Below are 15,408 nucleotides of genomic sequence, written 5' to 3'. Positions count from 1 at the left end.
TAATGACGACATTCGAGGTTTGAAAGACACGGGTATCCATAATCGGCTTATAAGGGTACCTAGGTAACAGTAACCTCTTTCAGTGTCCGTCTTCTCTATTAAGCCCTGGAGAATGATTTTAAATAGGGAGGCCTCTTAAGCCCCACCAACGATTGATGCCCCTAGGAGAGTCGAGAAAGACTACTTACCTCCTCGTCAGACTAGAATAGTGAATGTCATGGGCTGTCATTTCACTTTGAGTTGCGACGCTGGTGCACGCCGTCGTCCATCGTAGTATGTTGGGTAGTTCGTATCGTCGGCTCGGGTGGACCATTGCTTCTTTCTGCCTCGATCACGATCAAGCTTCGAGTACTGCAAAGAACCTTAAATCCAGGCCTTAGCTTATCTTGTTCCAGTCTACCCCGAAGAATGGCCTTTACCATCCCCCCAAAGAGTGGAAGCACGCTAGAAGTATTTGGTACTCTCTCTAGCCAGATGGGAAGTGCCTCGGTGTCCCAGTATCAACATTAACGGCCTCTATGCGACGACTACATCTGCCTGGCCGTCGCCAGCTTCACCATTTCAGGAACTCCATCAAGTCGTCAATGATCTCTGAGAAAAGGAATTTGTCTCACCAAGTGGTAGGTAAGTCCTGAAAATATATAGTGTTACGACGAAATATGTCCATGCAGTCAAAAAGAACTGGCCATATGCTCACAAATTGGATTCAACCACTACGCATCCGATACCCTATTGAGGCGGACTCCAACTACTGGCCATACCGATCCATCACAAGTTGGGTCTTCAAGGAATCTCCGGGAATGAACCAGCCTTTACTTTGCAACAAGTCAGCGAGCTCTTGGCGTCCACCCAATGCTTTGTTCACGTCCGAGGTTTTGAACGATGCCTCAACGATTGGTACAAGGGTAGCATCGGTCTTGCTCGCGCGAATCGGCCAAATCTCGATATAAAGCTTCTCCCCATTCCAAACACCTTCCAACCGGGTGGCTACGACTGGGCCGTAAACGACAGGCCAAGTTTTCTCCACTGGCCAATTTTTGAACTCCGGAGGCGCGTCGGCGATGAGGAAGGCGCCTGAGGCTTCCGCACCAGGAAGATCCACCCCGGAGAGACCTTTCGCAGAAGCCTTCTCACTGTGGCTGATTGAGAGGGTTTGTTTTTTATGGCCCACCTCAACTTGGGCTTCGAAATCCGTTGTCGAATTGAACCCGTCATTGGCAGCCGCGGCAACCGCTTTCCCAATGCCACCTTCAGTTTCTTCTGTTGTCGAGATCTCGGGGATGTCGATAGGATAACGCTTCTTGTATGTCAGCTCGATCTTCTTGGCGCCTTCCGTTCTGCGGATGCGAAGGTTCCAGCCGCTGTTGTAGATATCTTTGGTTTTGTTGTCCACGAATTGCACACTCATCGTTTTGACGTCCTGCTGGATGGAAAACTCAGATTGGACCACACCAGCAAGTTTGTTGTTTGAGTCTAGTACTTTTGAAGGGTTCAAGAGGAGTTTGACCTCAAAGTCAGGGACTAGGTTCGACATTGTGATTAGTAGCCAAGTTGCTGATAATGCTTGCGGTCGGTTGGAAGTTGGGGAATTCTCAGGCCGGCAATGCAAAGCACTGAAGGGATAGATGGATTATATGGAGGCATGTGAACCTCCAAAGCCCAGAAACAAAGATGTTGAGCTGAATTATCTCATTGTCAACCAGTGCTTTACGAGGATTGATGAGCTGGCACGAAGCATTTCAGCTGCGGCTGGATCAGCCACCACCAAATCAAGCCTTGTCCCCGCAACGCAATACGTATGCAAGAAGCGAAAAGGCTATTGGTGACCATTCGAGCCTCCAGTTCAAATCAAATTTTTGACTACTGCAACCGTGTGGATGGAGATGATACCAACACCAGTCAATCGAAAGCTCACCCAAAATTGTCTCTCTACCCCTCAAATAACCTTCAATTGGCAGGACTAGGTTTTCCTGTAAACAGCAATGGCAAAGTGTTGAAACCGCACACTTGGACATTCTTCATTCTCCCCTCCAATGTGAAGCAGTGGTACCCAGCGGGTTCACACTAGCATGATCCAGCCTTACCTCACTTTCAACGACTGTCGTGCCATAGGGTTTGTGAGACGTTTGGCCCCTAGAATACAACTCCTTTGGTCTGCGACATGGTCTTGACGTTAATAATCTTGATCAAGAGCATCCAGATAAATGCCATGCCCATAACACCCACACCCGCAGCGAGCATTCTGGTCTGAGCGTAGCCACAAGCTTGTTGGATACCCAATCGCTCTGGACTCCCAACTGGATAGGAGAGCTGCTGTACCAGGTTGCCAAAGATCAGAGGAACATCGGCCTGGATCGAGTCCATACCAAATAAGCGCGTCACCGAATGTATTCGTCCAGATAGCAACGGATATGGTTCCACCGACCGCACTCCCAATGGTTCCAGAAACAAAGAGCACAGCCAACGCAGATGCCACATCGCTCCTTCCTCAGTTTCAACTATGCTGGACTTGACACCAAATCGGACCTGCTCCTTCCCATTGAGGTGTTGCTCCTTCCATGGTCCCCAAAATGCCCCTCAACAACTCGTTCAACACTTCCGGCTCCTCTCCAGAAATACCGCCCACTTTCAACACAGCTGCTTCATCCACGATTCTTGCTGGTGTGTCATACGCTCCTATAACCCCTGTTCAACAACCAGCATTGAACTTCTGAGCAGAGTGGTTCTCATTGTACGCCCTCGATCTCACCGATGTTTTGAATCTTGTATTTTCAGTCTCCAAGTTCTCCTGATGAAGCCTAAAGACTATACGCCCATGGCTAGGAAAGCAATCCACCGGGGCCAGGCTCTATTGCCCAGCTCTGTTGAAGATCCTGGACCTCAGCCAGACAAGCATACCAGGCGCATACTCACTCTCAAATACCGTCCTGAACCTCAACCACACAAGCACACCAGACGCGTACTCTCTCTCAAATACCGTTCCAAGCAAAAGAAAACCATAGCTCTTGATGATTCTGAGTACACCTTACCTTCAATTGAACCCCACAGAAGCTCTCTCGATACTGGGAATCAGCAAAAGCGACACTGGCGATTCACTGGAGTGGTTAGTGATTCTGTTGAGCCTGAGGATATCCGAGACACAATCAGAAAACAAGCTGAACTTGAAGACAGCAATGATGGTTACGACTATAGCTCTGGATCTGAATATAGCTCTGGATCCGAAAATGAAGAAGAGGAAGAAGAGCAAGACATGGAAACTTAGGTAGCTTCCAAGGCAGCATGGGCAGCAATCTTCAGCCCGACCCCTCTTTCGGAACTCCCTCCTGCAGGCCTGGATGGGGTGCCAAAGCTTGCATCTGCCTTACAGTTCATATCTCAAAGACTTTTCGAACGATGCTCTGAGCACGAGATTGTCGGTAACGCCCATAAGGATATACTTCGCGAAATTGGACCAAGCGCCATAGCTGCAGAGGGAAACCGTGTTTTCGACAAGCGAATTCTTCATGGTCAATGTTCGTCGGTTGGACAACTTGCTAGGTTACTTCCGAATGTTGAATCCAAGTCAATTCCCTGGCGCACTGCAGCAATATACATGCTGTATGGCGTTGGGAAAGATGGGCAGCAATATGGCTATGTCGGTAGAAGCCGTAATGTTCGAAGACGTCTCAACAAACACTTTTCAATGATCCGAAACCTCAGCGAAGTCAAAGACGAAGATCTAGACTCGATTGGGTACCGATATAGGGGGAGCACAGTTCAGAACTGCTACAGACACTTAAGTAGAGCTGGCGTGGTAACGAAGGCGAAGATTCTTGCGGTTCTGGATAGCGCAAAGCAGATACAGTATGACTTAGGACTCGAAGCCATTACCATGGTGTTCTTCAGGACGATTGAGCAAGGGCCCGGCTATACAACAAAACGTACTCGAGCTCTGCAAATGTTCTACGACGAACTATGGACCCATCTCAATTTACATGGGCATTTCAACGACCATATGCGGCTGAACGAGAGCTTTCCATTCAAGGAAGTATACCGTGATATAGTTCCATCAGATCCGGTATGTACAGCTTGTGGTGAGGACAAGCCAGGAATGTACACCACTGACCCGAGAAATGGTGTCGAAAAATTATGCGCAGCCTGTTATCACCAAGTGTTGAAAGGTCGCCCAACACGCACTCATGAGGACCTGCTGAAGACTAGAGAAAAGGACGCTATATTCGAAGGCGTTCCAAAACCGAGAGACAGATGTTGCCAAAACCCAAACTGTGGTTCGGTAAATAGGGGTAAATGGCAGCGTTTTGTTACTACAGAATTGGGCCCCATCTGGGTTTGTGTACGATGTGGGGGCTACTTCAGGAAGTGGAATGTTTTGCGCCCGTCTTTATTGAAACCACCAAAGCCGAAGGTCTGCGACCACTGTGGTTCATATCTGTCTCCCGACCAACACTACGGGTTCAACAAAGCCCTGAAAAAATGGCTGTGTGATCTCTGTTCAGTGACACATCAGGCGAGTAACAGGAAGACTACCAACTACTATGGCGAGTGACTAACTCGAAATAGAAAGTCCGCGACCCGCAGGGGCACCATTATCCTATTCTCACCGGAGACGACGATCAGCGCCTAGCATGTGGTCTTTGCGGAGATACAGAGAGCGAAGAACAAAGCACTTGCAGTATCACCATTCGGAGAAAGCGCTATGTATGGGCACCCTCGATCAGACTATTTGTTTGTAAGTGGCACAAATATGGAACACACGGTGGTTGCCGTCTCAGGAACGAGGAAGCCGAAGCCTGCTTATTCATTCCGACAGACATCGACCAGGTTGAACTTTACTAGCTGCCGGCATTATCACAGTATTGCATTTTGAGAGGATGGTGGGGCTACAGCCTCGGCGGCAGAATGAGTATTGAGGCCAACTTTATACTAGACATCAATCAAGCGGTTGAAAAATAATGCTATGGTACTAGACCCCAGAGAATCGACAGTCGAAAGCCATTCGTGAGGAAGAGAATCCAGATCCTGCCCAGAGAAACAGTATGAGTTAATAATCCCAATGCGCGCAAGGCTAAATGAGAGTATTGGGACAAAACATACATGATGAGCAAAGCCGCCAGTGACCTCTTGGTCCAAGCTAATGTGATAGCCTCAATCTTTTGGACACCCAACTGTGCATCTTGGGTTGGGGCCTCGATTTCATCCTTGAGGTCTGTGTCTCCGTGATCGTCAATAGCAGTCGCATCGTTCTTCTCCTCTGTAGTATTGTCATTTGTGACGTTTTGGATCTCAACATCTTCGATACTGGGAGCTGGAGCGTGCTCAAGAGCACTACTTTTGGTGGATCGCATCCTGCTCAGGAAAGACATTGCTGATGCACGACAGGTTCCCTGTGATTAGCGAGAGAACAGTTGACAAATGAGATGGAGGAGACAAATACTGCAAGAAAGAAGAGCAGCTGTCACACAGCCAGCGGGTAGCCTTTTATTGAAAACACCCGCCTCATCTTCCGAGTCCTCAATCAACAATCTAGCGGGTGGAGAGGGTGGCATGAAATCTCCTTGTCCCACTACCCTTGGCACCTACTCCATGACTTGGACTATGAAAGGCGGCATTCTGTAGATGTTTATTATGAGAAGCAACAGCGTTATTGTCGATATATCGGCCTTTGAGCAGCGAGGCCGAGCTGTTGATAGCTCTTGACCGATATCGGCAGAGGAGGGTTTGGGTCCTGCTGATGAAACAATTGGATACCAGACTCTGCCAGCGAGTTGCCAAGTTGAGGACAATGCTTGGTAAATCAGTTTTCGGGAGGTATTGACCCCTACCCCGTGCCTGAGTGCCATTTCTCAACTAATGCGAGTCATGGAAAATGGCATGATAGCTGTTCCGATAAGATGATCGGATAAATCGACCGGAAAATTGCAAGGTTTATTGAGTGACAGTGGTCGGTCGGTGGGTAGCCAAGAGTCAAGTGCATAGGATCGTCCAGTGCCCAGGGTTCGTGATTCGAGCTCGTCATTTAGCTCGAGTTCTCCCTTGCTTTGCTCGGACATAAAAGATGCACCTTTCTTCTTGCCAATCAATGCGAGTTGAGGGTAATCAAAACAGTAGCCAAATATGCGACGTGCTGTTTCCGCTGCCAAGATTCACGGTCGTTGCGATCCTTACTTGTCTGCTCCCTTGGCGCGATAGTCATCATACGCCAGCCAAGGTTGCCAGTGTTTCCACTCAGCCTTGGAATCAAAAATCGCGCATCACTCGCAGGGAGCCTTGGTGTCTTTCAAGTATATGGAGTAAGATGGCATGTCCACATAAACAGCCAGTGAGATCCAACACCTCCATATGTAAAGATGATTCCCAGTGGATAATGAAGGTAGCGAAGGTGCAAGAACTTTTGCCTGGAGTCGGGATATGAACGCTTAATTACCACTAACCCACGTCGGGTATCGCGTTTCCCATGAGGCTACTACCTTTTAGGTTAGACGCAACGCGCTTGCATCTGAGTTTCCAATTTTGTTCCTTCAGTTGCTCACCTACATGAGTACCTACCTACATACCAGGGTACATAACAACCTCGGTATTCATGAACTCCCTGCTCGCTCCAGGTGTGTAAGTAAGAGAAGGTGAATTCGCCGTGATTTTCTCTTCCCGAAGATTCAAAACCAATTCAAACACCACCCTGCCTAGCTATGGGTCACTCGATGTTATCTTAGCCAGGTGGACAGTGACCGAAGAAGGCATTTCCTACTAGCACGATGGGGAAATCTATACCCGATTCTCGGGTCTGGTAGTCTCTTCAATCCAACAGATACCGGAGCGCCATACCCTCATGGGATTAGTGCATCCAAATCAAGTCCTGGAAAAAGCAAGATTGGCGTGGTAACTCCGCAGACTTTCTTGAGGATATCTCGGAATTAGATGAGGACGATTTGACTACGATAGTGATGAAGACGCCGCATTAGAAAGATCCGACGATGATTTTGGTGTTCATGAATACTACTCCTTGAAGTCCGATCGTGGCGGACTAAAGAGATCACTTCTACGAGATAAACCCAAGGAGCAGAAATTCAAACAACAACAACACGGTATTGAGAAGGCCATGGAGAAGGAGGCTCCAGTCGTTTACAAACCATTCATCAAGAAGAGCCAGGAGGAATGCAAAACGATCTCATTGGGGCCGCTCGTTGATCAGCGTTTCAACCTGTACTGCGCCGATCACGTTGACCAATTTATGTCCCGGATCATGCGACCAAGACATTGTATTTCTGGCAACCTGACGACGACACCGGTTTCTCAACATACCAACTCGAATTGCCAACAAAGCGGGCATGCTGTGTTGCATCTTACGTTTGACCTCAACTGCCAGTGCAGCTTAGGCCTGTTCAATGCTCCGACGTGTGTTAGAGCGGAAGACTGTTCAGACCAGAAGCTTTGACGGCACGGGCTTCGAAATGTTGGTCAAATTCCTCGGTAATGGATGCTTCAAGCTGAGAGCGCCGCAGGATGTGGTCTTCATGACTTTGGGCAGTGACAGAGCCCCAGATGTCCCCGCAAATGCTCCAGTCGTATTCAAAGTCGCTGGCATCCGACAATAGAAGGCTGAGAAAGCGAAAAAATCGCAATCTCCCCGAGAGATTTGGTTTGATATGAATCATCCCATGGGATGGTGGTGCCAGTCCAAGGGGTTTCTGAGGTCGCACCCCGCCTCGAGCAAAGTGCGAACCACGAGCACATTGACTGAGAGGAGAAATGTATCCATGCAAGCAATACTGTTTTGCACATTCCTGAACAAACATCAGAAGCCCGCTGAGAAAAGAAAACACAAGCCGTTATGCAAGCCAAGTAGTAGTCTTCGAACAGTGAGTAACACAACTCCCATATTACGAACCCTCATTTGGTCATCGTCAAGATTGATTCTCCCTTCGTTGCAGCCTGGAGCCAGACGTCGACTTTGATTTGGTGCGAATGAAACTATTTTGGCAGGTTGACTACCATACTCAGTGCATTCAGTCCACACAAATGACTGGAGAAAATTCACGCAATTATCTATGAACGGCGATCAGATACGGCATGGCTTTATCAGGCATGCTTGAGTGACCCATGACTATCCAATGTCCCCAGTTTTGGCCCTTTCCTCATTAGCCTTGAAAAGTTGATTCTTTGCTCGCATTATTATTATCGGGTTGTTGACAATCATGACGAACACAGCGCCGACAAGGACCGCACTTACTTTTGGAGTCTCGGGCCCTTCCTCAACGGTCCAACGGCGGAATTGGCCCGCTGCTCAACGGGGCCAGACACATCGTACCGAGGGCCACAAAAAATGCCAAGCCAAATGGCACTCAAGTTGAACTCGTGGGGTCTCCTCATGCTATCTTTCCGGAATGCAATACTTATCTACTCGGTACCTACATTCTCATCGCTTCCAATTGACTATGTTTAACACAACACATGTAGGATGACGCAGAAGCAAAAGCTGACTTGACCGCGCTCAGGCCTCCATTGCATCCCGCAACTTGTTCCTCCTCTACTTGTCGCACCCTGTTACAAACATGAATCATTCTCTGAAAGATCGAGCCCGGCTGGTGTGCGTCCAATGCCACGAGCGAAAGGTATGGCTACTCCGTAACACCAAAACGATGGTGTTTGAATTGACCTCCGAGGACAGATACGATGCAACTTGCAGGAGAGCAATACTAATGTTTGCACCAATTGCTCTCGATTACACCTCTCTTGTGTGTAAGTGCCCCATGTAACCAAAGTTCAGACTGATTTGGCTGAGACTCCCAAGCCGCCGTGAGGGTGTTAGGAAAAGGAAAAAATCACCAAGAAGGCAGAATCGGGCCGACGGTTCAAGCACCCCGTTCCTGGATGCTTCCGACCTCGCAGTAACAGGAGCATTGCCTTCTCCTTCATTGACAAATCTACAACAAGGCCTCATGCCATCTTCGACAACTCGCCGGAGTATCAATGAACAGGAGTTTGCTTACCTGGCAGAACACTCGGTGTTGAATACAAGTGCTTCTTCTACCACATCCAGAAATATCTCGGTCAAATCGCCCTCAAATGTCTCCGATGGTATTATGAAGCTTAGAGCTGCTGTTCTCAAAGCTTCTGAGGCAGATGTGCTCCCAAAACAACCTCTCCGTCGTGCTTTGATTGATTCATTTTTCTGCAACATTGGCCACGCTATCCCTATCATCAGTCGGTCGGAAGTTTGTGAGCCGGACTCGTCCATCCTACTCCAGCAGGTTGTTTGCCTTGCTGGAAATTTGACGCGGCATCCCCATCCACAATATAGTCTTTTCCAAGAACAGTTGTATCAGAAAATCAAGTTGTTGATCGCCATGAATGTGGAACCAAACATGTTGATTGTGTTAAAGGCGAAGACTCTATTGACTTTGTGGAGCCCAGATTCATCAAATGTTGTAAGCCTCGATTCGCCGTGGCACGCAGGTGGGTCTGCGGTGAGACTTGCCCAACAGATGGGTTTACATCGCCATTCAACGTATTCTGGTAGAGCTGATGCAGGTTGTCGACGTCGGATATGGTGGGCGCTTTATGTCGGTCGAACCAGATGATTTCTCAATGCAGTTCTAACCATCAATGAGTAGGCATCGGATCGGGCTCAATCTCTCATGTACGGCCGACCACCAAGCCTAACTTTTGACTCCTTTGATGTGCCCTTCTTGACTATTGAGGACTTCGAAGAGGACAACCTAAATGCCAGAATCTTTATGGCTGACACCTCGTTGTGTCACATTGAAGGTGAAATCGCCACTTCAATGTCGAGGACCCCCCCGTCTGCTCTAGATCATCCAAGAGTCATTTCATTACTCTCCGATTGGATAGGTAGCCTTCATAAGACTCTGAGGCTTCACGATGACGAAGGATCGAAGGTTGACTACCACTTTGGGCTTCATGAGCTTTACATCGAGTATCTGGGGACAGTCATTCTAGCGTCCTCACTGACTCACGAGAACAAACAGTGCCTTTACTCTGTCTCGTCTATCATTGCAGCTTCAAGTATGACCGACATATACGAAGAAATTCTATGTCGCGAACACGCATCGTTCTTGGGCTCAATTCATGGTTTTTGGTGCATGGTTGCAGCCCTCCCGCTGCTTTACTGCATTCCTGAATCCGACGCAGTCGAGTCTCGCCGCAAAGAGAGTCTTGATGTGCTCCGTTCGATTCTTGACGTACTGCGCAGTAAGTTCGGAGTTGCGGAGACGGTTGCTCAGAAGGTCTCGGCTTTGACTAGTGAACGCCAAAACTTACTGCGGGAACATATGCTTGAAGGCGACAACAGGTCCGAGTCTCACCCAGATGCCAGAACGAATCAGCAGCAGATCTCAGATCTAGAAGCGCTCTTCATCAATGTACGAAACTGGTATCCCCATATTGACCAGCTTCTTTCTGACTGTGGTATAATCCGAATCGCCAACCCAGAATGTGAAGGCTTCGAGACTGGAGGAATTTATTCGCTGTATGATGCATTGGGCTCCTCTGCTTTCACTGACACCCTGTTTGATGACATTTATCTGGACGACAACTACGGCACAAACTTTTTCTGATTGTGTGGAATACCACGTTCGAGAGATGATTTACTTGCCTTCAAGTGCGACCAAATCATGCACTTCTCTGTCGTGCGGCTAGCTTAGTTTAGGTCATAGATGGTTAACAGACTTGGCACTATGTGAGGCTTGGGACAACACAGACTGTTGGTAGCCCTCCCAGACAATTACAGGTTATGACATACACATCTGATGACCTTCGCTGCCAAATTTCTATTGATAACTTGAAATTTTGCAAGACTCTGACTTGAACTACAAGATCAAGACATTGTTCACTCCATGTGCTTCATTAATTTTTAAGTACTACCCTTACGTCCACGGGGACCACCTCCACCACCCAGCGGATAAGGAACTCAAAGTTGAGAGATATCCTTGTATCCATCCTCTGCAGCCTTGTCAGCCCTTTCGCGAAACATGGGATTTGTACCAGCATATCGAGCAACGATTCTTTTACTCTTTCCCTCGACGTTGTGGTTGACGCCCGTCATCCATGAATCAACCTGGAAAGCCAAACCATGTTTCGCCGCATCGATAACATGTTTTGTCCATTCCTCTACGGCTTCCTTTTTCGGGTCTAGCCTCGTGAGATGATGGCTTCTTGCGTGGACGAGGAGCTTGTTGATCCAATCAACGCTATACTCCACAATCCTGGTGATATTGCCGACAGCAGAGTGTGGCCCTAAAATCATTAGCATGTTGGGGAAGTTGTTGACCATCAGCCCCATATATGTGTTGGGGGATGGTGTCCATCGGTCCTTCAACCGCTCGTCATTGACACCACGGATGTTGATACGATCATGCGCTCCAGTGAGACCATCGAACCCTGTCGCATAGACAATGATATCGAAATCCATTTCGCGGTCAGAAGTCTTGATTCCACTTTCCGTTATGCATTCAATCGGGGTTTCATGAAGATCCACCAGCTCGACATTGGGTTGATTATAGGCCTCGAAATAGTGAGTTTCGAGTGGTAGTCTTTTGGTTCCGAAACCATGATTCTTAGGAATCAGTTTCTCGGCCAGGAACGGATCTTTTACGCGTTGTCGTATCTTTTTCGCGACCCAATCAGACATTAGCTTGTTTGCTTTGGCATCAATCAAAATGTCCCTGAAGTTCCCCATCCAGATCCCAAAACCGGGTTCAGAGTACAACTTCTCCCAAAATGCCTCCCGCTCTTCCTGACTGACATCAAAGACCGACCTTGGATCTGGTTGGTGTACAAAACTCCCAACTGTAGAATTACAGCGTTTGATAATGTCCCTGTAATCTTTGCGAATATCTGCCATCTCTTTGTCTGTGATGGGGCTATTGTTTAAGGGACAACTCCAATTAGGTGTACGTTGGAAAACCGTAAGTTGTTTTGCGGTCTTAGCAACCTCTTGAATCACTTGAATTCCAGTTGCACCAGTACCAATGACTGCAACTCGCTTGCCCTCGAAACTGACTGGCTCATGTGGCCATCTCGATGTGTGACACGACTGCCCTTCGAAAATTGAAGCATCAAGATTTCGTGGCATCGTGGGAGCAGACAATGGTCCTACCGCAGTGATGAAGAAACGACACGTTACCTCGTCACCATTGTCTGTGACGATTCTCCATGTCCTAGACTCCTCTTGCCAGTAGGCTCCAGTCACACGAGTATTGAATTGAGTATCCTTGCACAAATCAAACTTTTTTGCGACATACTGGCAGTACTTGAGAGTCTCTGGCTGACTTGAAAAGTGCTCCGTCCACCGCCATTCATCGAGGACCTCCTGAGAAAATGAAAAGGAGTATGTCTCACTCTCAGAGTCAAAACGGCATCCAGGATATCTATTCCAGAACCAGGTTCCACCTACGTCGGCGGCGTCTTCGAAGACCTTTGTGGTGAAGCCAAGTTTTCGGAGGTGGTAGAGCTGACAGAGACCAGAGATGCCCGCCCCGATGAGGATAACATCATAGTCGAAGGATTCCACTTCGGATGCAGGCGTATTGCCATTCGTGTCAGAAGCGGAGCTCTGCGAGGAAACCATGACGAATGTGGGATGAACGTTCAAGAAAGCGCCTCATGTTTCTACAGGTCCTCAGTCATACCTTAAATGTGTTTACTAGTCAGTTCGACGGTGGTCTGGACCTCGGTTAAGAGATCAACGGATGAGGGCATCTTTTGAAAATCAACTTGTACGGCGGAGTGATTCCGGGCCAGTGTGTGTGCAATGACCCGAGAACCGAATGCCGGAAGTCGTCGCACGGTGGACGGCGCTGAACAGCTTCATGCTCATCTAGAAGGTCTCTTATCTTCCACTTGAGAGTGGGCACTCCTGATCAAAGCCGAAGTCTATGGAGAAGCGGGGCAAGACTGGGGTCTCTCTAATGGCGCCACTAGCTGCTGCCTTTGTCATTCAGACTCTACATGAATACTCAACCCAGTCTCTTGCAAGATTGCCAGCACTGGATGCTTTTGGACCCGAGTGCTGGAATGCCATAAAATGTTTGTTTACAACAAGATATTCAACTACGTAACCAGGACTCATGAGTCGTGCTGTCTAAAAGAACCAAGTTCGGTTTTCTTGCTCACCCAGATTGACACTTCACTCAACCTCACCTTGTCTCGTACTCGACCTTGATCTTCGTCAAACGCCATGAATATCGAGAAATCCAAGTCAGACGCTGAGGCTGTGGGCATAGCCAAGATTGATTCCACAGCCGGGGAGTCTGTGCGTACTGGCGAAGTGAAGCCAAAGGTACACTTCAACCTCCTCACAACGTTCGGAGTCCAATTCTCAGTCACTGCTACCCCATTGGCATTGGGAACCTATACTTCTCTCACAATTGGCGTTGGGGGTTCAGCGGGATACTTTTGGGGCTTCATCTTTGTTGGCGTTTTCCAACTCATAACCTGCCTGGCTGTCGCAGAGGTCGCGTCTGCTATTCCCCATTCTTCTGGTGAGTCACTGGCTGTATGGTCGAGATTATGAGAGCTGATACTTCCAGGACCGGCACATTGGGTCATTATTTTAGCTCCGAAAAGATATAGCCGACTCCTGGGCTACATCATGGGCTGGGTCACAAATTGTGCCTGGTTCTGCATCTGTTGTTCTTCCAATCTATATATGGCTCAACTTATCTTAGCAATTGTTCAGGCCAATCATTCTGATTATATTGCCACGGCATGGCACACATACCTTGTCTACGTGGCATCTGCTTTTCTCACCCTGGGCATTAACCTTCCCAGACTGTTCAAGTCTCTCAACGCCCTCTTGGCGGCGGGTATTTTCTTAATCAATGGAACAAGCCTTTACCTCCTCATCGGCTTGTTGGTTCGCGCTCAGCCAAAACAAAGTGCACATGATGTCTTTCTAAAATTCATCAATGAGACTGGTTGGAAATCCAATGGGACGGTCTTTTTCATTGGCCTACTACCAGGCATGGCTTCTCTTGCTGCCTTTGACAATGCCACTCACCTTACGGATGAAGTGGAGCGTCCAACAAAACAAATACCTCAAGTTCTCATCGGGTCATTCCTGTTGAGCTTTTTAACGGGCTTGCCTATGATCATGGTCTATCAGTTCTGCAACGTTGACCCTCTCAGCCTCCTTACACCGGTGGGCGGTCAACCAATCGTTCAACTAATGATCAATGCCTTTCGGTCTGACGCCATGTCGATAATAGGGACTTCACTCACACTTTCTTGCCTTTTCATCGCCGAAAGCTCGTGCTTATTGAGCTGGTCGAGATTATATTGGTCATTTTCTCGTGAGGGCGCATTACCATTTTCGAGAACTATGGCTAAGCTGGAGCCCATCGATAGTCTTCCGCTGAATACTCTTCTCTGGAACACATTTTTGATTATCGCTCTGGGAGCTATTAGTGTTGGATCTCAAACTGCGATGAATGCATTTCTTGGAAGTGCTGGTATCTTGACAATATCATCCCTAGTCACGACCTTTGGGCTTGTCATCTATCGTGGGTCACATAGTCTTAACCCCGAGCGATGGTTCAACCTCGGCCGATTCTCGACGCCCATCATGTGGATCAGTTGTCTCTGGTCAGTGTTTATTTCGGTCTGGCTATGCATGCCACTTTATGTTCCTGTCACTCCGGAGTCAATGAACTATACATCGGTTGTTTTTGTAGGCTTTATCGCACTTTCAGGCATATATTGGGTCTTGGCCTATTCCAGGGAGGGTGTCATGCAACACTATCATGAAGGGCAAGACTCCCAGCGCACACATAATGCTCCGGTTATCACTAAAGCGATGGATGAGGAGAGCGCATAGCTTGTACATGAGTTTTGTTAAACGCTTTGGATTTCTATCGTAATAATAGCCTCGAATGAGAGGCAAAAAGCCCGCTGAAAGTATGTAGCTAGAAATATCTCTATCATAATATCTCGCAATCATGCTATTTCTGATTTCATACGAGGGCTTTACGTTACCTTGTGGGGATGAAACATTATCAGTTCGAGTCATCCCATCGAAGACCATGAGTCAAGTATCGAAGTGGGCTTTCGCACTATCGCGATCACCGGTATTCGGCTTTCGGTTCCTTATCTGGAAGAGGCAATGAGTGTAGCAAGGCGTGAATGATTCTCGCGGATCTAGAGCGGCATGCGAAGAGATCTCGCGGTGGTTTTCCTCTGCTATGACTATGATCATAATCACCGTATCGTCATTCACGAACCATGGGCTGTGCCGGTTTCATTCCATGGTCTGAAAGGTGGCATCCTAGACTTTAATGCTTATTGCCTACCACTCTCACTAGATCTGTCCGCAAGTTAGAACAACCTGGCCACTTCTGTCCAAAGTATTAAAATGGACTCTCTATATTATTCTCTGTCACACACTGCACTGTT

General features: G+C 48.0%; 5 protein-coding genes across 5 annotated transcripts; 2 read left to right on the top strand and 3 right to left on the bottom strand.

The window, feature by feature from the left end:
- Positions 1 to 748: 748 nt before the first annotated feature.
- LTR84_008577 (uncharacterized protein) lies at positions 749 to 1,534 on the bottom strand (the record flags this gene model as incomplete). The annotated part of the gene is made up of 1 exon (XM_064852122.1): positions 749 to 1,534. The coding sequence occupies one exon, from the start codon at positions 1,532 to 1,534 to the stop codon at positions 749 to 751; it is 786 nt and encodes a 261-aa protein (XP_064701719.1).
- A 3,421-nt stretch (positions 1,535 to 4,955) lies between these two features.
- Positions 4,956 to 5,363, bottom strand: LTR84_008576 (uncharacterized protein; the record flags this gene model as incomplete). Its single annotated transcript, XM_064852121.1, has 2 exons — positions 4,956 to 5,019; positions 5,095 to 5,363. 2 exons carry the CDS (start codon positions 5,361 to 5,363, stop codon positions 4,956 to 4,958), a joined length of 333 nt encoding a protein of 110 aa, XP_064701718.1.
- A 3,186-nt stretch (positions 5,364 to 8,549) lies between these two features.
- LTR84_008575 (uncharacterized protein) lies at positions 8,550 to 10,574 on the top strand (the record flags this gene model as incomplete). The annotated part of the gene is made up of 4 exons (XM_064852120.1): positions 8,550 to 8,609; positions 8,666 to 8,736; positions 8,789 to 9,560; positions 9,612 to 10,574. 4 exons carry the CDS (start codon positions 8,550 to 8,552, stop codon positions 10,572 to 10,574), a joined length of 1,866 nt encoding a protein of 621 aa, XP_064701717.1.
- A 353-nt stretch (positions 10,575 to 10,927) lies between these two features.
- Positions 10,928 to 12,586, bottom strand: LTR84_008574 (uncharacterized protein; the record flags this gene model as incomplete). The annotated part of the gene is made up of 1 exon (XM_064852119.1): positions 10,928 to 12,586. One exon carries the CDS (start codon positions 12,584 to 12,586, stop codon positions 10,928 to 10,930), a length of 1,659 nt encoding a protein of 552 aa, XP_064701716.1.
- Positions 12,587 to 13,195: 609 nt separating this feature from the next.
- Positions 13,196 to 14,833, top strand: LTR84_008573 (uncharacterized protein; the record flags this gene model as incomplete). The annotated part of the gene is made up of 2 exons (XM_064852118.1): positions 13,196 to 13,499; positions 13,548 to 14,833. 2 exons carry the CDS (start codon positions 13,196 to 13,198, stop codon positions 14,831 to 14,833), a joined length of 1,590 nt encoding a protein of 529 aa, XP_064701715.1.
- Between the last annotated feature and the right edge of the window lie 575 nt (positions 14,834 to 15,408).

This window comes from Exophiala bonariae, assembly GCF_035927105.1.
Source record: "Exophiala bonariae strain CCFEE 5792 chromosome Unknown scaffold_32, whole genome shotgun sequence".
Taxonomy (NCBI): domain Eukaryota; kingdom Fungi; phylum Ascomycota; class Eurotiomycetes; order Chaetothyriales; family Herpotrichiellaceae; genus Exophiala; species Exophiala bonariae.
The sequence above is the reverse complement of the archived record's forward strand: the minus strand, read 5'-3'. Positions and strand labels throughout refer to the sequence as shown.